Source organism: Oncorhynchus kisutch, linkage group LG8, assembly GCF_002021735.2.
Source record: "Oncorhynchus kisutch isolate 150728-3 linkage group LG8, Okis_V2, whole genome shotgun sequence".
NCBI lineage: Eukaryota > Metazoa > Chordata > Actinopteri > Salmoniformes > Salmonidae > Oncorhynchus > Oncorhynchus kisutch.
The window spans coordinates 26,159,243-26,182,887 of record NC_034181.2 but is presented as its reverse complement, the minus strand read 5'-3'; the positions used below and the strand labels follow the sequence as shown (position 1 = coordinate 26,182,887).

The 23,645-nt window shown below is 43.4% G+C and overlaps 1 protein-coding gene across 3 annotated transcripts; it reads right to left on the bottom strand.

Moving 5' to 3' along the window:
* Nucleotides 1-689: 689 nt before the first annotated feature.
* LOC109895996 (dnaJ homolog subfamily B member 5-like) lies at nucleotides 690-13,333 on the bottom strand. Of its 3 annotated transcripts, none has more exons than XM_020490158.2 (4): nucleotides 12,950-13,333; nucleotides 11,319-11,555; nucleotides 10,078-10,742; nucleotides 690-2,455 (listed from the first exon to the last, which is right to left on the bottom strand). In XM_020490158.2, the coding sequence occupies exons 2-4, from the start codon at nucleotides 11,527-11,529 to the stop codon at nucleotides 2,222-2,224; spliced, it is 1,110 nt and encodes a 369-aa protein (XP_020345747.1). In that variant the 5' UTR covers nucleotides 11,530-11,555; nucleotides 12,950-13,333; the 3' UTR covers nucleotides 690-2,221. The 3 variants fall into 3 exon arrangements, with proteins under 3 accessions (XP_020345747.1, XP_031685805.1, XP_031685806.1); XM_031829945.1 differs by lacking the exon at nucleotides 12,950-13,333 and adding an exon at nucleotides 12,366-12,684; XM_031829946.1 differs by lacking the exons at nucleotides 690-2,455; nucleotides 12,950-13,333 and adding exons at nucleotides 9,294-9,635; nucleotides 12,366-12,687.
* Between the last annotated feature and the right edge of the window lie 10,312 nt (nucleotides 13,334-23,645).

Here is a 23,645-nt window from a genome sequence, read left to right as displayed (position 1 = left end):
ACAGATGAACGTGGTACCTTCAGGCATTTGGAAATTGCTCCCAAGGATGAACCAGACTTGTGGAGGTCTACATTTTTTGGGGGAGGTCTTGGCTGATTTATCTTGATTTTCCCATGATGTCAAGCAAAGAGGCACTGAGTTTGAAGCTAGGCCTTGAAATACATCCACAGGTACACCTCCAATTGGCTCAAATGATGTCAATTAGCCTATCAGAAGCTTCTAAAGCCATGACATTTTCTGGAATTTTCCAAGCTGTTTAAAGGCTTAGTGTATGTAAACTTCTGACCCACTGGAATTGTGAATTAATCTGTCTGTAAACAATTGTTGGAAAAATAACTTGTCATACACAAAGTAGATGGCCTCACCGACTTGCCAAAACTATAGTTTGAGTGGTTGAAAAACGAGTTAATGACTCCAACCTGAGTATGTAAACTTTCGACTTCAACTGTAATTATCCAGAATTCAATATTAGCGTAAAAATTTATTTGCTACTAATCCTTGATATTGTCCCACTCCAACTGATCCGGTGTTCCGATGTATGCATATCTAATCTGTGAGATCATTGGACAAATAAAGAAAGCATTTGGTCATCCCTCCCTTCAGTCCTTGAAGTAACCAGAGCCAGGAGGGATGGATAGGTGAAAGCAGAAGAGTGGGGTTAGGCTACACATAAACACACAGGGCCAATACACTGCTCAGTATTTGGTTTATTGGTTGTCATCATAACATTCAATTTACATAAAACTTTGTCAAAAGTACAGAAGTTGTGGAAAAACCACATTCACAGCACCATGCCAATGCTCACTTCCTACTTTAGCCCAGAGACCCTGCAGCTTCTCTGATTGACAGGCTTCATTATTAGATCAAGATGGAATTCCTCAGATGTTTGCCATTCTGTATCTTTTGGCATTACCTATAGGCAGGGAACAACCACTACAGTATCAACCTGTCCTGACAGATTCCTTCAATGTCCACATATCACAGCTGGCAAAAAGTGGACAGGGTCTCCATTTGATAGTCCTGAATAGATGTATCATGTTACGTGCCAGACTGATAGGTCCCTCAGCACAGCGCTGAAACACACTGGTACTGAGTAGCAGCACCTCATTTCACCTTTAAAATATTGCAGCATTTCTGCACCCAAAACCAGAATGTATTTCACCCCATGACCTTATTAAGCACTGCAAACAGTGCCACTCCCAGTATACGACCCACAGACATCCACAGCAGAACAGTCATTTACAAAACCTATTATAAAGGTTCATAGAAATGATCATATTCTCTGTTCATCCTGTGGACACCAGCAGCCATTACAATAGTTATTCACATTGAGTATGAATCCTGGTACTTGACAGGTCCATAGGGTTTCTGTAGGAATGGGGGAGCCGTGTCTGTGTCTTCAGGTTAAGGCACTTACCAGTCCCTCAGTGAGTCGTGGAGAGCTTAAAGGCAGTTATTAAAGACTCAGACATTCCCTCAGACAGACACCACAGGGAGCAAAGCACCTATAGATGAACGTCCTGAGGTAACAATATGATGACCCATAGTGGATTACACACAGCTGGGCTGCTGGGGGTCTCAGCCAGTCAGATGGTCTGGACCAGACATAGATACAACAAACTGTACACCATGTTAAAACCAACAAGCAATTATAACAAACAAATCCAAATCTGAAGACATGCTTGCCAAACTATGTTACTGGTTAGGCACTGGGAGGAGGTGGGGGTAGTAGCTGCTGTCGTAGCAGTGGCCTTGTCCAGCAGATAACCTACAGTTCACACATGATGCTTTATTAAACATTTGAAACAGATTATTGGGGTAAAATAGGGGAGCACAGACTGAAGCTGCTGGTTGGGTGTAGATAAACAAAATAATCCACTTTCAACTTTCCTCTGGAAAATCCTAGACAATCTTCTCTCTTTCAAATAAAGTGTTCCTGTCATCCCATCCATAAGAAGAGGAGGAAAGGCAGGGGGATGTATAAAACCCTTGATAAATCTGTAGGAAAAAAAAGAGCATTAAGAAAAGTTCTGGTAAAAGCCAAAGCTGCGCTGAGCCGAGCCATTCCTCCGTATCACTCCGCCATGTCCGTGTGTGTGCTTGGGCAGAAAGATAAAAAAAAAAACCTTACACTGCAGTTCCTCTTGGCACTTCAGTCATTCCTAGAAAATAAATACAACTTTCCCTTCAAAATATAATTGTCCGTGGGCGAGGTGTTGTCCTAAGACTGGGGCAGGTGTTGTCTGATGATCTCTCTGGACTGGGGAGGGATCCTGTCTGGGAAGCGAACCGTGAACTCCACTATGAGATCGCCGCGCTGGGTGGGGCTCTTAGGGAGAGGCAGGCCCTCCCCCCTCAGCCTCTTTACTGTCCCTGGCTTTATGACATCATGGCAGGGTAGCGGGATGACGCGGTTATCTAGGGTGGGAATGTTCACCGTACAGCCACACAGCGCCTGGGGGAGGGGGATATGAGAGGGTTTACTATTGTATCATACGACTCAAACATGTTCACTATATGACTGGTTCGTTACAACAGTGTTCTTCAATCCGTTCCTCTGGGAAATCAAGGTGTTGTACATATGTTCTATTCACACCTGATATGAAAAACAAAGTAATTCACTGTTAGTTAATTCAGTGATTAAGGATAGGTGATAATGTGTTTCAGGAGCTATGGACGTAGAACACTAGTATATGTTCTAGTTCAGCAGTCTAGAACACAGGTTCAGCTGGAAAACATTAGAATGATTTGGCACTGAGGCACTCCGACTGAAACAGAATGACATCAGCTACAATGGATCACTCCCTCTCTGACACTAAAACAAGTTTCCCAGTCTTTCCAGGTGTGTGGTTCCTGTATAGGGTTGGTAGGTTATAGAGTGCACAGGAGGCTAATTTTAGAGAGTAGTCTCATTTTGAGAGCTAATGAAGACAGGAATCAGCTGAGGTCATAAATAGTTGGATGGTTTGTCAGAGGGGCTGGGACACAGTCTCTTCTCCTTATCACAGTGCCTATTGAATGCAGGGAGAGCAGTGAGAAATAGAATGGGTTCGAGGAATGAAACCTGAGCACCCAAAGTAGTAGGATGAAGTGTCCCATAGCCACTGATATAAGGTATGTTTTGCACCCTAATTGTCAAGCTTAAAATTGAGTAAGAGTAACATTAAACTGATCCTAGACCAGCAACTGCTACCCAGAGCAGGCAGCACACCATACTAACTCCAACCCTAACCTAGACAGGTTGCCATGATGCTGGAGGCACACAGACAGCTAACCCAAGGCCAGTTTAATTATATAAGCCTCAGCTCAGACAAGGGAGCACCAAAATAATGTAGTCCACTCCTAAGTGCGAACTCTGATTAAGTGCAGTAGGCCTACAATTTCAGTCCCAATTTAATAACATGATACTATTTAATTGCGTGTTCCAGTTTAGTACTTACAAGTTGGCCAATCAGGTGTCAGTCCCATTTCACAGCTGCCCCATTTGGTGTTTACCATCCCCCACGACCCCAATATAAGGCATCCAAAAACTGTTATCACATGCATATGTTGTCTAAGCCAATGCATAGAGCATATCTCTCTGTAATATCAGAAGTCAAGTTCCTCTTAAAGCTCTGCAGCTAGAGTTAGCGATCGCCTGCTAAGTGTGGATGGGGTGTCGTGTGTGTTTCCTTCCTGTTCTCCACACTGACACCGAATGTCAAACTGTCCTGATTTAGAGAGAACAGCCGGAGAGAGAGCAGGGCTTGAACCCTGCAGTTACAGGGCAAGGCCACTGGCTCCTGTAACAAAGATACAGAACAGTCATATGGAGAAGCAGTGGTGTAAAGTACTTATGTAAAAATACTTGAAAGTACTACTTAAGTCGTTTTTGGGGGTATCTGTAATTTATTTTACTATTCATATTTTTGACAACTTTTACTTCACTACATTCCAAAAGAAAATGAACTTTTTACTCAAAACATTTTAAAACGCTTAGCAAGACTGTGAATTTGACCATTTTCTCACTTATTAAGAGAACATGCCTGGTCATCCCTAATTCCGCTGATCTGGCGTACTCACTAAAGACAAAAGCTTTTGTTTGTAAATGATGTCAGTGTTGGCCTGCCCCTGGCTATCCATACACTTAAAACAAGAAAATAGTGCCATCTGGTGTGCTTATTATAAGGTATTTTAAATGATTCATACTTTTTCTTTTGATACTTAAATCTATTAAAAACCAAATACTTTGACTTAAAAAAAAATATGGTTCATACTGTAGGCACATGATAACTACATACAATAGCTGCAGTTGGAGGGACATAAATTAGGTTACTTACATTGCCTACCAAAGCCCCTGGTATAATGTACATTTGCTGAAGCATTATGACAACTCAACGACACAATGGTAGGGTTTAACTGAGCTAGGCCTTCTGATAGTAATTGTCTCAACGCAGCCTTATTGCTGTGAAAGGATCCCGGAACCCAAATGATTTGGGTGGATCCCATCCTCCTTATATAACGTGTTTTGTTTCCAAAAGGTATTACATTTGTCAACAAAAGTTACACCCATTGAGCTGCAATAATCACATAGCCAGTTGTGAAGAGAAAGCATCCTGCTAAAGTGTCCAATGCCACGATTCAGAGGGCAGAGGGCCATATACGATGGGTATTTTATTAGTGTCTAGCAAAGAGTCAATCAGCTCTTTAAAATCCAGTTTCAACTGTTCAGAGCTGCCCTTCATAGTGTCATTAAAATGTACATGGACTATGATAGCATGGATATTTCCACGTAGTACATTTAGAAGCAGTTTAGTAATGTAATTTACTCAAGCTCCGGGATAGGACATTGTTTTTGCACCAGAAACTGTCACATTTCTTACCATGGATCTGCTCAAAATCACGGCTAGTGAGAAGGACAAGGAAATCCGCACACTCGCACTTCATAGGAGTCAGAGAACCCTTTAAGGATGGGCGAGAGGCAGGATAACTTGAGCCCGTAGCTCCCAGTGCAGGCCTCCGACAGATGGAGAAGCCCCACTCGATTCAGAGCAGGGATGGAAAGTTGATGTCCAGGGCGGCGATACTATTTGTTGTTTGTATCCACTCCGGTCCTCTCTTTGGGAGTACAGCCTGGGAGTACAGCCTGCTTTGCGGGAGACTGCTGTCTTTGGCTTCCACTGCACGTGTCATGCGACCATCCATCGTTGATTGCCACCTCTTGCTGTCCTCCTTCGACTCCGCTATCAGATGGGAGAGAAAAGGCAAGAAATGGCTCCGATGGCGAACACCGGCCAGTCGGATAACGATAAACGACAAGGCGAAGATGCATCCAACAAGCGCGGAGCCACCGGCGTAGAAAAGGTAAACATTCAACTCGTCGTTTTCCACAGTTTCTTACCTAGGCTGGCAACCTGCATGATCAAGGAAGCGATTTCAAGCCTATAATCCTCGGCAAGCAAACAATTGCTACATTGGAACTCTGGGTGATCCAGTTTGTCCCAAAGCAAAGCGCAGTAGATACAGCTCCCACAGCGCTGTAACCATTCATTTACTTCAACACAGAGGGAGGGCTCCATTGCAAAACTCATCTGGGACTAACTTCGTTAGCTTGATGGCTAGCAGCTTAGCAGGTGGGGTTTTGGAAGAGGTTCTAAAAGACACTCATGGGGGTGTCCACTGAAAGTTGCATAGCAACAACAACTGGGACCTAAAAGACAACCACCTTGAGCGCCCACTAAAAGGCAAACAAAAGAAACACACCAAACTTAAAGCCTGGAAGCAAAACAAAATCAGGGAAAGGACGGTTTGTCTAGAAATCAAAATAGGGAGCGCCAATTTATGGTGTTAACCCTCTGCATCTATCAAGACAACTGGAGCACTGGGCCAGCACCAGTGAAACACCTTCCCACTGACGAGATGGCAATCAGCACATGTGTAACACATACCGACTAACGAGTTGACACCAATCGGTGCGCCCTACATGCTAACGAGTTATATGTGCTGAAGTAAAACCACAAAACATAAATGGAAAAAACAGTAGATTGTGATAGCGCTGATGTCATCCATGTATTCCTATGGAAAACTCCCGATGGCGCAAAAAGCCGGAAGTATTTAATTTTGAAGGGCGCCATATTGCTGAATGGGGCCAAATAAAATCACTAGGGATAATTGTGAAAGTGGCCAAAGGATCATGGTTAATGAAGTCATTTTCATCCTAAGAGAGCCGCCTCGTAGCCTGCCAGCCCTAGTTATTATCAGCACATGGTCCTGTGTGAAGACAAATGTAGTAGTCAGAATGGATCACTATTTAATTAATTCTCAATTTGTAACAAACTTTAAAATAATTAAATGTGGGTATCAAACTTGATCATAATAAAAAATATTTTAGAACCCAAAACAGGCATCCCCCAAAATGGGGGGGGGGGGGCTTTCTAGGGCACACCAGGGCTTTTGGTGGATACCTGACCAGCAGGGCACGTGATTTCACACTCCAGAGCAGACGCTGAGGGCCTGGTGGAGTGCATGTGTGTGTCTCTTCACAGTCAACATTGTGATGTTTCATCAGTTTTTTTAAAACATGATTTTACTGCTCAGCTCACTTGAATTACGGTACTTGATGTGGAAGAGAGTTCATGTAGTCATGGCTCTATCTATGTAATACTGTGCGTTTCCCAGAGTCTGTTCTGGACTTGGGGCCCGTGAAGAGACGCTTGGTAACGAACACATTTAGCATCTGCTGGCTTCCACGCAAAGCATACAAGCCAAATGCAGATCTTTGGAACAGCTACTTTTGAAAAAGTCTCAAATCCATATAATATAGCCTACACCATCACAATAAATCCATTATTTATTTTAGACAGGTCTAAAGAAACCTGATATTTTTATTTTATCTGTTGTAACTACCCATCCCGTGTCCGGGATCGTTGTCATCATCTGACACTAATTAGCATAACGCAACGGACATAAATATTACTAGAAAATATTCCCATTCATGAAATCACAAGTGAAATATATTGAAACACAGCTTAGCCTTTTGTTAATCACCCTGTCATCTCAGATTTTGAAAATATGCTTTACAGCCAAAGCAAGACAAGCATTTATGTAAGTTTATCGATAGCCTAGCATAGCATTATGTCCAGCTAGCAGTAGGCAACTTGGTCACGAAAATCAGAAAAGCAATCAAATTAAATAGTTTACCTTTGATGAGCTTCGGATGTTTTCACTCACGAGACTCCCAGTTAGATAGCAAATGTTCCTTTTTTAGGCGAAATAGCTCCGTTTGTTCTTCAGGTTTGGCTGAGAAATCAGCCGGAAATTGCAGTCACGAAAATGCGAAAAATATTCCAAATTAGCTCCATAATATCGACAGAAACATGGCAAACGTTGTTTATAATCAATCCTCAATGTGTTTTTCAAATATCTATTCGATAATATATCAACTGGGACAGTTGGCTTTTCAGTAGGACCAAGGGGAAAAATGGCTACCTCTGTATTTTACGCAAGAATCACTCAGAGCCATCAGGTGACCACTTACGCAATATAGTCGCTTACGCTCATTCTTCAACATAAATGCGTGAAACTACGTCAAAATGCTGTAGACACCTTGGGGAATACGTAGAAAAAAAGAATCTGGTTGATAGCCCATTCACTGCTCAATAGGGACGCATCGGAACGCAGAGCTTTCAAAACATGAGTCACTTCTGGATTGGATTTCTCTCAGGCTTTCGCCTGCAATATCAGTTCTGTTATACTCACAGACAATATTTTTACAGTTTTGGAAACTTGAGTGTTTTCTATCCTAAGCTGTCAATTATATCCATATTCTAGCATCTTGTCCTGACAAAATAGCCCGTTTACTCTGGGAACGTTATTTTTCCAAAAATGAAAATACTGCCCCCTAGTTACAAGAAGTTTTAAGAACAAATTCTTATTTACAATGACGGCTTCCTGTGGGGACAAACCCAGATGACACTGGGCCTATTGTTTAAGGCACTGCACTGACATGCAGTGCCTTACACCCATGTGCCACTCAGGAGCCCTATTATAAAGAGAAGTAACATGCTTAATATTAGGAAAGTTTAGAAATATATATAGTAGGCCTAGCCTATACAGTTGTGGCCAAAAGTTGAGAATGACATAAATATGAATTTTCAAAGTCTGCTGCCTCAGTTTTCATGATGGCAATTTGTATATACTCCAGAATGTTATGTAGAGTGATCAGATTAATTGAAATTAATTGCAAAGTCCCTCTTTGCCATGCAAATGAACTGAATCCCCCCAAAACATTTCCATGGCATTTCAGCCCTGCCACAAAAGGACCAGCTGACATCATGTCAGTGATTCTCTCGTTAACACAGGTATGAGTGTTGACGAGAAAAAAAATAAAGTTGAATAATTTTTATAATAAGGCTGTAATGTAACAGAATGTAGAAAATGTCAAGAGGTCTGAATACAGCAACACCTCCCCCATTGACATTCCTGTCTTCTATAGATGTGATAACTTTGGGCCTGTTATTTTTAGACCAAAAGCCTACGTAGAACATCGGGACTGAAACTAGCCCTGAAACTAGCCAGCGTAGCTAGCATAGGGTCTAACCAAGCTATCATAAGGCCAAAACCAACCAGCACAGCTAACAGAGTGTATAAACCCAGGAAGCCAATTAACAGAGGCCCAGTGCCAGAACTCTATAATCATACCTCCCATAGCTGCTGGATGGAAGCAAAGCTCCCTGGCAGTAGAAATGGAAGCTGTATTTGCTTTGGATACTAATTCAGATGACCCAGTTCACTAATATGCTCTCCCTCCAACAACTCCCCTTCCTCCCTCCGGTCTATTTCCTTCCCTGGATCGAAGTTAACATACTAAATCTGTGCATTTCCGGAAAAAAGCAACTATGTCATTTAACACTGCACATTCCACCAACTGAACTGCCTCTTTACTGCATGCATTAACTCTCATAACTAAAACATATTTATGGCAGTTTGTGACACTAAGATAACTGTTTGACAGAAAGTAAGGACTACTGGTTAACATGCCCATTGAGCACCTTGTGTAAACTAAAATGTACACAACAAGCGCCATTCGAGGATCTGTTATTAGCCAGCCCATTAATATAGGCAGCAGATGAATGGCAGCTATATTGGAACTATAAAAGAGTGTTTCATTTCACAGGCTGGTCACAGCTGAGCACACATGGAGAGCTTTAATTAAATAAACTGTCTGTCAGAGTACCACCTTAACTACACAATCCTGCTCTCTCTCTGTGTAGATTGTGTGTGCATGTATGAAAGAGAAAAGAGAAAGAGCTGTCTAAGTGTATAAATGCTTTATTGTCTGTTTAAACAGCAGATGACTTAGTTAGCACTATAACAACTGTTGTGCTCATTAAAAAAAGCTATCATAAAGGAAGACATATGAGGCAGGACAGGGTAGAGTGTGAGTGGCCCTGTCACACAGGGATAACACATTCCTCCATGCTCACTCACACTGCAGTGCCAGAGATACATTCTGCACAGCACTCAGTCTGCCCAGCCAGGGCTCAACTCAATCCACAGAGACTGGAGGGATGTGATGAGCTAGGTAGTGTATTCAGAGGAACAGTTCCTTTTAGGTGCAGTACCGATGTGTAACTGCACACAGACATCTCCCGGCACTGCCCAAAAACTAGTGTTAGAAACATGAACACCAGTGTACTGCTGTTAGAGGTGCCTGAGGCTCTGAGTCAGAGAGAGTGAGTAGGAAAGAGAGAGATGTGACTTCTGATGCACTTTATTAGAACATCCTCACTTACTAAAATAATACTAACACACACACACAGTTCCCTTGTGAAAACCTAGAGGTAGATAGAAAGAGAGTGAGTCCTATTGTCTGAACAGGGTAATACCACAGGCCTCCAGTTCTGTGTGAGTGTTCTGTCAGGTATTTGTGGATAGAGGGAGAGTGAAAGAGGCAGAGAGAAAAAAATAAGTGTTTTGTAGCCTGGACAAAGCAATGCCACAGGCAGCCAGTTTTCTGTGAAGGTATTTGTGGAGATAGGCTGTGTGAGAAATCAAGAAAGAAAGTGACAGGCAGACAGAGCAACAGACAGATCCTACCTCCTTCAGACTGATATTGCAGGTGTAGATGATATTGGAGCTGTCCCTCCTAAAGTGGGCATGTCCTTTGTCTTTGAGCACAAAGGCGATGTCTGCTGGAATGTTCTCTGGTGTCTCGTCCCCCTCCTTAGGGAAGGTGATCTTGGTGCCCTCCTTCCATCCCCTTTTTATCACGATGTTCAGGATCTTATCCTCCGTCCGGCTGCTCCTGCCATCGGGGTTCAGCCTCCTCCTGGTGATCTTCATCCGCTTGGTGCAACCATGGAAGATCTCCTCCAGAGACACCTTCAGCTCATGGATCACCGGGGGGTCCTGCTGCCTCCTGGAACCCGCCAGACGTTCTGACTTCACTCCCCTCCTCCTGCCCCCGCCATGGCCAGGGAAGCCGTTGACCCCCCCGGGGAAGCCGAAGTGTGTGAAAGAGGCGAAGGGGTCATCCTCATCCAAGTCGGTTTCCATGTCATGATCATTGTGGTGGTTGTGGACCTTGGAGTGGAAGCCGTTGGAGCGGTTATGGTGGTTGCGGTGCGGTCCGAAGAACATGTCGAAGGGGTTGGAGCCGCCAAAGAAGGATGCGAAGGTGGCGTGGGGGTCCCCATGGAAGGTGTAGTGGTATGACCCACCAGGAACCCCAGACTGACCACTACTGCCCCCCGCCTTCAGACCTGACAGAGGGAGAGAGACAGGGCTGTGAGTACACACTTACCACACACACACCCACCCACCCAGATGGAGATGTAGCCTAATTCCTCCTCTGTAGAATTGTAGAGTTTTTTTTTTTTTTTACAACAGTTAGGAGGGAGTTTGAGGAGCGGAGGCCCTGGAGCCATGAGCAGCAGTCAGAGAGAACCCACGTGGGCGAGAGTTCCCATAGGATCGGGGGGGGGGGGGGGGGGGGGGGGCAGTGGTCTAGCAAAAGATTTGCTGCTACCGAAACTGATAAGACTACCCGCAGCTTAACACACACACCACCTCATTGTCATTCTTATCTCTGCCTCCTCATGGATTCAGGCCTATCTGAGAGATGGAAACACACTGTAGAAAGAGCCGGTCAGACAGGAGAGAACAGTTAGACAGTAGAGGCAGAAGGGTGAGGTAGGGGGGACAGATAAATAAGGAAAAGAGTCTGCTCAGTGTTCTCGCTCTCACACAATGACACACACACAGAGAAAGATAGAAGACTTCATGACACTTAGAAATCACACCGACCACACTCAGAATAGTGAGCCTCTCTCTCTTACCCTCCTCTCCTAGCTGGTCGTAGATGACCCTCTTCTTGGGGTCACTCAGAACTTCATAGGCCTCAGCGATCTCTTTAAACTTATCCTCTGCATTAGCGTCTGTGTTCTTGTCTGGGTGGAACTTCAGCGCCATGCGGCGATATGCCTTCTTTATCTCCTCCTCGTTAGAACCCTTAGGAATACCCAGCATCTTATAGTAGTCCTTCCCCATGGCAACGACTTCTCACACCTGACTCTCTGGAGGTAGAAGAGAGTGTGAGAAAGGTTACTGGGTTAGGGATGCCCAGGGTTTTATAGTAGTCCTTCCCCTTGGCAACAACCTCTCACACCTGGCTCTCTGGTGAGACACCCACACCTATGTGAGTAAATAGGGGAGTATCCTAATGAATATAAGTATTTTCCCCATTGCAGATTAGATATATTTGTGGAACTTGCCATGTGTGGTATGGTTGTGTTGCCATGGCAGTGTAATAAAAGCTCAAAGTTTGTGCATGTGAGGAATTTCCTTCCATCTGGCACTACACACTCAAGCACAACAGGTATACATGCACGCAGCGTGAGTGGGGTTACATGCTATAGCCTCATGAAACTGCAGAGCTGTTGAATGACACTGACCATGCGTCTGTCAGTGTAGTAGAAAGTCTCTTACATACATTTCTTGCGAGCTTCGTTGAATAAACTACAACATATGGTAGACTATAGGCCTGTGTATGGTTGTTATTTAGGTGCTTTACTGTTTCGGTTTTTCATGTAGCCAAAATAACCTGCCCACACCGCTGTGAATCTCTACGGTAGAACGAGACACAGAAACGGCACAGGTCACTAGCTTTGCTTTAGAGCCGAATTTCACGAGCAGTTGCAGTTCCACCAGAGACAATAACAACTCTCTCTCTCTGTGTGTGAATCGAACCTATCGATTGGCAAATGCAGAGGCGCAACACAGCCTTTAATAGGCTTTAATTAGCCTATGACAGCCGTGGAAACTGGCAGTAGCCGGCGCTGCGGATAAAAAACACTGGATGAGGGACGAAATTAAACGTTTCCTACCAGTGATCATTTTCAGCAGAACATCGGCAGATCAGACGAACATATCCTGCCCTGGTATCCATCTACGGTCTTTATCATGTGCGGTCAGAGTTCAACCGCTGACGGGTCTGAAATAGCGGTCGTCACTAGTTAGCCTACAAAAGCCACAAAGTCTTAATTATGGCCAAACCCCGCCTATTTCTGAAATGGTTTAACCTTAACCACAGTGCTAACCTTATGCCCAAACCGAACCTTAAATTAAGACCAGAAAGCTAATTTTAACTTGAAATAGCCGGTGACCAAACAGAAGAACGCTCTGACGTTAACGGGGAAAAAATATAAACGTTTTACTGCCAATCAATCAATGACTCCAAATCACATACCGTAGTTATGCGGTGTGTGATGTTCAATTAAATAGACCCTCGTCACTTTATTTCCACTTCCAATGTAAAAATTCACAGAAATACTGCGTACATAGACTACAGCGGCCAGTCCTGCAGTGAAAAAAACCAAAATGCCTGTCTATAAACTGAAATAGTCAGAGAGTCTATAACTATGCCTACTTTCAGTAAGTTAGTCCGTAGGTGGGTCCAGTACCGTCTTACCTTGTCCGAGTGACTGTCTCTGGACTTCACTGACTGTTCTTCGCCGCTCCTCTGCGCGACAGCTGAGTATTTTACCAGTGGACTGTTCAATGCAGACTGTCAGCCACGGTGGACTCGCCCATCAATCGGTCGTACCCCCAATAATTTGTTGCACTGAGGAGTCGATTGATTTCAGTTATCAATTTATTCAATCCATTAAATCGATCCACTCATTGGTTTACTTGAGCTCCCAGGAATGAAGTTAACAGACTGGAGTTTTTGACCAGTCTACATTCCAGCTCTGCTTCTGTCTGAGAGAGCTGGGAATCCACTGTAAAAGAAAACACTCCCTCTGTCTGTGGGTATGTCTGTGTGTTCTCCCAGGCAGATATATCCAATGCCCGTGGATGGTGCTGGAGGCTGGGACAGTGTGTGTATATTGTGCGTGAGTAGGCTATGCCTGTGGTATAAACAGCGCGGCTACATGTGATCACTGGCACTCAGGGACTAGAACCTTCTTCACCCACACAAACGAGGAGGAGAGGAGACTTGAGATGCAGCGCCTGTCTCCTTCCCAACCTCCTGCTCTATATTAACTCTCTCTTTGAAGAGGATGTCATCAGTAGAGAGTTCTGCTGTCAGAATCTTTTCTTTCATATTTTGACCATTAAGCACATTACCCGCCTGCATAGCACTTATAGCACATATAGCACATTTAAGGGTTAATTATAGTTCATGTCAACATTATGCATTTCCATGGAAAATCACTGCTCAGAATCCTGTAATGTAATCAGTAAATGTACTTCCGAGAGGAGAGAGCAGAACCATTAAGAGGTAGGGGAGAAGAGGTGGAGATGGGTGGGATAGATGTAGAGCGAGCAATGCAGGTGGGCATGTCAGTCAAAGTAGACAGAGGGAAGGGGGAGAGAGAGGCCGAGGGAGAATCATAGAGAAAAAAGAGCAAGAACGAGAAAGTGGGCCCAGGATGAGTCCAGCTATAGCTTGAGTCATCCCTTTCTCTTGGGTGGTGAGGAGGTGTGAAATAAACAAGTAACTCAGTAGTAAAGAACAGAGCATGTACACAGGTGTCTGGTCATATACCATAGTACATCTCCTGTTGACATTTCCTGAGATATTCCCCTGTGGCCAGCTGGATTTTCCTGTGGCAACAGAGACCCTGTAAATCGGACAAGTCTATGGGTAGGTATATGTGTGTTTTGCTATAGACATACAGTGGCAAGAAAAAGTATTTGAACCCTTTGGAAATACCTGGATTTCTGCATAAATTGGTCATTAAATTTGATCTTCACCTAGGTCACAACAATAGACAAACAGTCTGCTTAAACTAATTACACATTTTCATGTCTTTATTGAACACGCCGCGGGGAAAGTATGTGAACCCTTGGATTTAAACCTGTTACGACAACATCCGGTGAAATGGCAGAGCGCCAAATTCAAATGACTATAAATAGAGGTGCGTGTTCAGGTCACGCACCTCTAACAAACAGTACACTTCAAATTACTATAAATATTAAACCTTCATGAAATCACACATGCAATACACGAAATTAAATCTACACTTGTTGTGAATCCAGCCAACATGTCAGATTTCAAAAAGGCTTTACAGTGAAAGCAAACCATACTATTATCTGAGGATAGCACCCCATCAAACAAACAATCATATTTCAACCCGCCAGGCGCGACACGAAACTCAGAAATAAAGATATAATTCATGCCTTACCTTTGACGAGCTTATTCTGTTGACACTTCAATATGTCCCATAAACATCACAAATGGTCCTTTTGTTCGATTAATTCCGTCGTTATATAGCCAAAATGTCAATTTGGCACATTTGATCCAGAAAAACACTGGTTCCAAATCGCGCAACAGGACTACAAAATATCTCATAAATTACCTGTAATCTTTGTCCAAACAACTTTCCTAATACAACTTCAGGTATTTAACGTAAATAATCAATCAAATTTAGGACGGGATAAACTGTGATCAATACCGGAGGAAAACAAAGTGGAGCGTGTTCAGGTCACGCACCTCTAACAAACAGTACACTTCAATCGACCCTCGTTCTGGACAGCCCTACTTCTTCATTACACAAAGGAAAAACATCAACCAAATTCTAAAGACTGTTGACATCTAGTGGAAGCGATAAGAACGGCAAGCAACTGCCTTAGAATTCTAGATTCTCATTGAAAGGTGACCTCAATGGTTTGTCCTCTGTGTTTCGCCTGCCAAATAAGTTATGTTATACTCACAGACATCATTCAAACAGTTTTAGAAACAGAGTGTTTTCTATCCAAATCTACTAATAATATGCATATCCTAGCTTCTGGGCTTGAGTAGCAGGCAGTTTACTCTGGGCACGCTTTCATCCGAACGTGAAAATACTGCCCCCTAGCCCGAAGAAGTTTTAATATTTTTTTTTATTTTTTTTATTTCACCTTTATTTAACCAGGTAGTCTAGTTGAGAACAAGTTCTCATTTGCAACTGCGACCTGGCCAAGATAAAGCATAGCAGTGTGAGCATACAACAAAGAGTTACACATGGAGTAAACAATTAACAAGTCAATAACACAGTAGAAAACAAAGGGGGGGGTCTATATACAATGTGTGCAAAAGGCATGAGGAGGTAGGCAAATAATTACAATTTTGCAGATTAACACTGGAGTGATAAAAGAACAGATGGTCATGTACAGGTAGAGATATTGGTGTGCAGAAGAGCAGAAAAGTAAATAAATAAAAACAGTATGGGGATGAGGTAGGTGAAAAGGGTGGGCTATTTACCAATAGACTATGTACAGCTGCAGCGATCGGTTAGCTGCTCAGATAGCTGATGTTTGAAGTTGGTGAGGGAGATAAAAGTCTCCAACTTCAGCGATTTTTGCAATTCGTTCCAGTCACAGGCAGCAGAGTACTGGAACGAAAGGCGGCCAAATGAGGTGTTGGCTTTAGGGATGATCAGTGAGATACACCTGCTGGAGCGCGTGCTACGGATGGGTGTTGCCATCGTGACCAGTGAGCTGAGATAAGGCGGAGCTTTACCTAGCATAGACTTGTAGATGACCTGGAGCCAGTGGGTCTGGCGACGAATATGTAGCGAGGGCCAGCCGACTAGAGCATACAAGTCGCAGTGGTGGGTGGTATAAGGTGCTTTAGTGACAAAACGGATGGCACTGTGATAGACTGCATCCAGTTTGCTGAGTAGAGTGTTGGAAGCCATTTTGTAGATGACATCGCCGAAGTCGAGGATCGGTAGGATAGTCAGATAGTTAATAACTGGTTGACCCTACTTTGGCAGCAATAACCTGAACCAAATGTTTTCTGTAGTTGCGGATCAGACCTGCACAATGGTCAGGAGGAATTTTGGACGATTCCTCTTTACAAAACTGTTTCAGTTCAGCAGTATTCTTGGGATGTCTGGTGTGAACTGCTCTCTTGAGGTCATGCCACAGCATCTCAAATCGGTTTGAGGTCAGGACTCTGACTGGGCCACTCCAGAAGTCATATTTTCTTCTGTTGAAGCCATTCTGTTGTTGATTTACTTCTGTATTTTGGGTTGTTGTCCTGTTGCATCACTCAACTTCTGTTAAGCTTCAATTGTCGGACAGATAGCCTAACATTCTCCTGCAAAATGTCTTGATAAACTTGGGAATTCATTCTTCCGTCGATGATAGCATGCTGTCCAGGCCCTGAGGCAGCCCCAAACCATGATGCTTCCTCCACCATACTTTACAGTTGGGATGAGGTTTTGATGTTGGTGTGCTGTGCTGTTTTTTCTGCACACAATGTTGTGTGTTCCTTCCAAACAACTCAACTTTAGTTTCATCTGTCCACAGAATATTTCCATCCAGGTGCACCTTTGCAAACTTCAGACGTGCAGCAATGTTTTTTTTTTGACAGCAGTGGCTTCTTCCGGTGTCCTCCCATGAATATCATTCTTGTTTAGTGTTTTACGTGTCGTAGACTCGTCAACAGAGATGTTAACATGTTCCAGAGATTTCTGTAAGTCTTTAGCTGACACTCTAGGTTTCTTCTTAATCTTTTTAACCTCATTGAGCATTCTGCACTGTGCTCTTGCAGTCATCTTTGCAGGACGGCCACTCTTAGGGAGTAGCAACAGTCCATTTATAAACTATTTATCTTACCGTGGACTGATGAACATCAAGGTTTTTAGAGATACTTTTGTAACCATTTCCAGCTTTATGCAAGTCAACAACCTTAGGTCTTCTGAGATCTCTTTTGTTTGAGGCATGGTTCACATCAGGCAATGCTTCCTGTGAATAGTAAACTCAAATTTTGCGAGTGTTTTTTATAGGGCAAGGCAGCTCTAACTAACATCTCCAATCTTGTCTTATTGATTGAACTCCAGGTTAGCTGACTCCAATTAGCTTTTGGAGAAGTCATTAGCCTAGGGCAGAGCTGCCCAACCCTCTTCCTGGAGAAAGTTGAGATTCGACTTATTTGCTGCCAAACAAGACCTTAACTAGCTGAATCAGATACGCTAAATTAGGGTTGGACTGAAAACCTACAGGACAGTAGATCTCCAGGAAGAGGGTTGGGCAGCCCTGGCCTAGGGGCTCACATACTTTTTCCAACCTACACTGTGAATGTTTAAAGTTGTATTCAATATAGAAAAAAAAATACAATTATTTTTAAGTTTATTAGTTTATCTATTGTTGTGACTTAGATGAAGATTATATCAAATTTGATGACCAATTTATGGAGAAATCCAGGTAATTCCAAAGGGTTCACATACTGTTTCTTGCCACTGTAAGTGAATGTGAGTGCAATATGGTAATTTAAATTGATTTCATTGAATAAACTTTTAAATCAAACAAGGGGACATTAGGTCATATTTATGTGTGTGTATACAGGAAGGCTCTAGAGCAGGGGTGGGCAATTCCAGTCCTCGAGGGTCTGATTGGTGTCACAGTTTTGCCCCAGCTAACACACCTGAGTCCAATAATCACTGAATCATGATCTTCAATTTAGAATGCAAATTGATTAATCAGCTGTGTTTGCTGGGATGGAGAAAAAGTGTGACACCAATCAGGCCCTGGAGGACTGAAGTTGCCCACCACTGCTCTAGACAAGGAGCGCTGACTCAATGTTTGTTTCCATGACAACAGGAGGAGCTGCTAGACAGCTGCCCTCTGAGTGCTTTCTGTCTAGCCCTGTGTGTATGTGTGTGTGTGAGGGTGGTGAGGGTTTGAGAGCGGTGAGTGTGTACACGTGTCTCCCATCCGAAGGGGTAACAGAAGTTGTCACATAGTGAAGGTGTAAACCTAACTGACTCATATACAGACCTGCTGGAGTCTAGCGAGACACATCATGTGTTTGTCTGTGTAATATCTCTCCTCCATCTGATGGGCTTAGTACAGTACACCCCGTTCTCTTCTACACTTTAAGTTCTATCCATCCCGTATCCATGGAGACCGCTGGCATCTAAAGTGCAGCAAACTCCTCTGTCAGACAAGCCACACAAACACATCATTGATAAAGACTTACTCGGTTTCATCAAGCAGAATCTACCCATAATGAAAATGAGATTTAAAACCGAATTGACTCCTATAGAAGTCCTACCATGGTGGTGATGTGTGCAGCTCCCTGGCAGGGCTGCCCCCCCCCCCCCTTTGCACTCTAGAGCCATGGTGACCTGCTCTGGCCTGTTCTGGTAAATCAGAGGAAGACTCTCCAGCAGGTCAACAATGACAATAACAAGACAATAACTTTGTTGTGTACCTGCTATTTTCCGAGGCTGTGTGTGTGTTCATGTGTGTGTACCTGCTCTGGGGTTGGTGTAGTCAGTGAAGGCAGGGTTGTTGCTCTGTATGAAGGTGGGTTCCTTCTTCACTTTGCCCCAGAGAGCCAGGACCTCCCTCTCATCATACTGAACACGCTCCTGGTCAACATACTCCACCCACCGCTCCTACACTGAACAAATGCAATATATCAATACAATACATCAATATATACAACAAAGGGAAAGCAGAGGCAAAAGTAGCAGGGGAGGGGGGGGATGCGCGCACACACACCAATAGTACAGAGTGAGACTTTATACACACAGGTGTGCGTGGTGATGAGTGTATGAATGGCAGGGTTCTCCAACTGGTGGCCCGCAGGGATTTTATTTGTCCCTCCAAGTCTTCTGAGCAACAAAAAAAAAGTATCTTTAAAAATGTTCATTGTTGAACATTAAAGACTGTAAAAGGACCAGTTACAGTGCCTTGCGAAAGTATTCGGCCCCCTTGAACTTTGCGACCTTTTGCCACATTTCAGGCTTCAAACATAAAGATATAAAACTGTATTTTTTGTGAAGAATCAACAACAAGTGGGACACAATCATGAAGTGGAACGACATTTATTGGATATATCAAACTTTTTTAACAAATCAAAAACTGAAAAATTGGGCGTGCAAAATTATTCAGCCCCTTTACTTTCAGTGCAGCAAACTGTCTCCAGAAGTTCCGTGAGGATCTCTGAATGATCCAATGTTGACCTAAATGACTAATGATGATAAATACAATCCACCTGTGTGTAATCAAGTCTCCATATAAATGCACCTGCACTGTGATAGTCTCAGAGGTCCGTTAAAAGCGCAGAGAGCATCATGAAGAACAAGGAACACACCAGGCAGGTCCGAGATACTGTTGTGAAGAAGTTTAAAGCCGGATTTGGATACAAAAAGATTTCCCAAGCTTTAAACATCCCAATGAGCACTGTGCAAGCGATAATATTGAAATGGAAGGAGTATCAGACCACTGCAAATCTACCAAGACCTGGCCGTCCCTCTAAACTTTCAGCTCATAAAAGGAGAAGACTGATCAGAGATGCAGCCAAGAGGCCCATGATCACTCTGGATGAACTGCAGAGATCTACAGCTGAGGTGGGAGACTCTGTCCATAGGACAACAATCAGTCGTATATTGCACAAATCTGGCCTTTATGGAAGAGTGGGAAGAAGAAAGCCATTTCTTAAAGATATCCATAAAAAGTGTTGTTTAAAGTTTGCCACAAGCCACCTGGGAGACACACCAAAACATGTGGAAGAAGGTGCTCTGGTCAGATGAAACCAAAATTGAACTTTTTGGCAACAATGCAAAACGTTATGTTTGGCGTAAAAGCAACACAGCTCATCACCCTGACCACACCATCCCCACTGTCAAACATGGTGGTGGCAGCATAATGGTTTGGGCCTGCTTTTCTTCAGCAGGGACAGGGAAGATGGTTAAAATTGATGGGAAGATGGATGGAGCCAAATACAGGACCATTCTGGAAGAAAACCTGATGGAGTCTGCAAAAGACCTGAGGCTGGGACAGAGATTTGTCTTCCAACAAGACAATGATCCAAAACATAAAGCAAAATCTGCAATGGAATGGTTCAAAAATAAACATATCCAGGTGTTAGAATGGCCAAGTCAAAGTCCAGACCTGAATCCAATCGAAAATCTGTGGAAAGAACTGAAAACTACTGTTCACAAATGCTCTCCATCCAACCTCACTGAGCTCGAGCTGTTTTGCAAGAAGGAATGGGAAAATATTTCAGTCTCTCGATGTGCAAAACTGATAGAGACATACCCCAAGCGACTTACAGCTGTAATCGCAGCAAAAGGTGGCGCTACAAAGTATTAACTTAAGGGGGCAGAATAATTTTGCATGCCCATTTTTTCAGTTTTTGATTTGTTAAAAAAGTTTGAAATATCCAATAAATGTCGTTCCAGTTTTATATCTTTATGTTTGAAGCCTGAAATGTGGCAAAAGGTCACAAAGTTCAAGGGGGCCGAATACTTTCGCAAGGCACTGTATTTACCTTTACCTTTTGTAAATCTGTTCCTAAGTATTCCCATGCATAATAGAGAGGCACGTGATTGTGTACAAATGTAATAAAGGTTTAAAATGATCTTGTTTTTGTCAAATATTATATATGTTTGGGATTCTTGCGGTCCAATTGCAGTCTACAAATGATTTGAAATGATGTTCCGTCCCCCCGACCAGCTGCTCACGGAAAAGGAAACGGCTGAATCTAGTTGATGATCCCTGATGTATGGTGTCTGGTGCGTGTGTGAGCAGATGGTCATACCTGTGACCTACAGTCGTCATGGCGATCGACAGGTAACAGCCAATGGGAATGCCCGCCTTCACAGCCCCGAGAACAGGGTGCATGTTGGGGGCGTGAGTGATCTCAGCGGAGGGGTTAGGGGCGGATCCGGGGGTAGACCAGGCTGCTTGAGGGTACTGTGTGTTGCCATGGAGCTTCAGCCTTAGCAACAGTTGCCAGGCCCACTGGCTGAAGGAAGCCACAGGAGACAGACCCAGACGGGGGAACACTAGCCAGGTAGGACACCTGAGAGACAGAGGAAGATGTGAGTGTGTGTTACTCTGAGATGAGACTAGTGCAGTGGCATTCAAAACTTTTTCAGTGGGGACTGATTATCATCCACAATTTCTGGGGACCACATTTGTTTCACAAGATTTTCTCACGACCCCACCCCAAATTTAATAACAACCTTAAAATCATTGCATTTGGATTTTTACATCAACAAATAAACTTAAATTCATTGCCTTTTCATCTATCAAAATTAAAATAAACCAATAAATACATTTACTAAATACAATTGCATTTTTCAAATGACCTTTCTCAAAAATGTTTGTATATTGTCCCATACAATAACCTGTACTCTTAATTTGTTGTTCCTAAAAAATATAAATGTTTAATTGCATTTTTTGGCGACCACACTGCAGTTCCCCCACGACCTCGACTTTGAATACCACCGGACTAGTGTGTGTGCTTTACCTGTTTGATTCCCTCTGAGATGAGTCCATTGTATGGTTTGTCGGAGGTATTTCTGATAGGCTTCGGCCAAAAGCAGAGCAAATTCATTGTGGAGAGAGGAGGGCAGGGCCAGAGTCCCATCCTATAAGACACACACACTCAACATTACACACTGTATACAGTCAACACACTAAAATACACACTCAACACGGTCAAATTCAATGTAGGGTTAGGTGTGTGTGGTACCTGTGCATAGTCCCAGTCCCTCCAGTATAACACATGCCAGGCGGATCTCCACAGCAGAAAGGAGGTATTGCTGCAGCCAGCTCCCGATCACACACTTCTTCTGGGCTAGGATGCCAAAGGCACAGGGGCAGCTCCTTAAAGAGGTATAGCGCCACCTTCATACAAAGGTCTCAGACCAGGTTAATCATCACGGAGGTTTACTTAACTGAACCATCTCTGTTACACTTGAAGGTCACGCACACACTTACCATGCCCACTGTCTCTATGGTCTCTCTGAGTCTGTCCAGCAGGACTGAGATGATGTAAGGATGAGCGGTTGCTATGGTGGCCAGCAGCTCCCGGCCCATCTAAAGTAGGTTTCCCTTGTAGACACACTGACATAGGACACCTGGGGGGGAGTGGGTGAGTGAGAGACAGAGAGAGAGAGACAGAGAGAGAGAGAGAGAGAGAGAGAGAAAAAAAAACAGGAGGGAGAGAAAGACAGACAGATGGGGAGAAGAGAGAGAAAGAGAGAGCGAGCGAGAAATAAATATAGGGTGGCCCACAGCCAGTGGCTTTGCTGTGCGCTGTATTCATTCCGTGTGAAAATGTAGAAATAAATGTGAGGGTGTGTTACCTGGTAGACGAGGACGGCTATAGTAGTGATGAAGGTGGGGTCAGAGTGGTGGGTAGACATGGCCATGTGAGCTAGTGCCGTGAGGAGAGCTATAGTAGTGATGAAGGTGGGGTCAGAGTGGTGGGTAGGCTTGGTGAGGAGAATGATTCCATCTGTTCACCTCAAACAGCCACTTCTCAAACCTCTCCTGGTGACCCAGCTCCGCAATACGTGTTAGTACGTCATTAAGGCTCCTGTCCTTACACAGTGTGAATGTGTGATATTGTGCTCTTATTCTCTGTTGTTGTTTTTTAACACATTGGGTGTGAGAAAAGTACTTCAATTACAATCTATTCCTATCATTATTATACAGTGGATTTGGAAAATATTCAGATTCATTTACTTTTTCCACATTTTGTCACGTTACAGCCTTATTCTAAAATGTTGTAAATTACATTTTGTCCTAATCAATCTACACACAATACCCCATAATGCCAAAGTGAAAACAGATTTGTAGAAATGTGTGCTAATTTATTAAAAATAAAAACCAGAAATACATTTACATAAGTATTCAGACCCTTTACTCAAAATTGACCTCAGGTGCATCCTGTTTCCATTTTTTATTTCACCTTTATTCAACCAGGTAGGCCAGTTGAGAACAAGTTCTCATTTACAACTGCAACCTGGCCAAGATAAAACAAAACAGTGCGACAAAAACAACAACAGAGTTACACATAAACAAACATGCAGTCAATAACACAATAGAAAAAAATCTATGTACAGTGTGTGAAAATGTAGAAGAGTAGGGAGATAGAGGTCATAGAGGTGAAATAATTACAATTTAGCATTAACACTGGAGTGATGTGCAGATGATGATGTGCAAGTAGAGATACTGGGGTGCAAAAAAGTAAGAGGGTAAGTAATAATATGGGGATGAGGTATTTGGGTGTGCTATTTACAGATTGGCTCTGTACAGGTACAGTGATCGGTAAGCTACTCTGACGACTGATGCTTAAAAGTTAGAGAGGGAGATAAGACTCCAGCTTCAGTGATTTTTGCAATTCGTTCCACTCCTAACCCTGCCCAAAA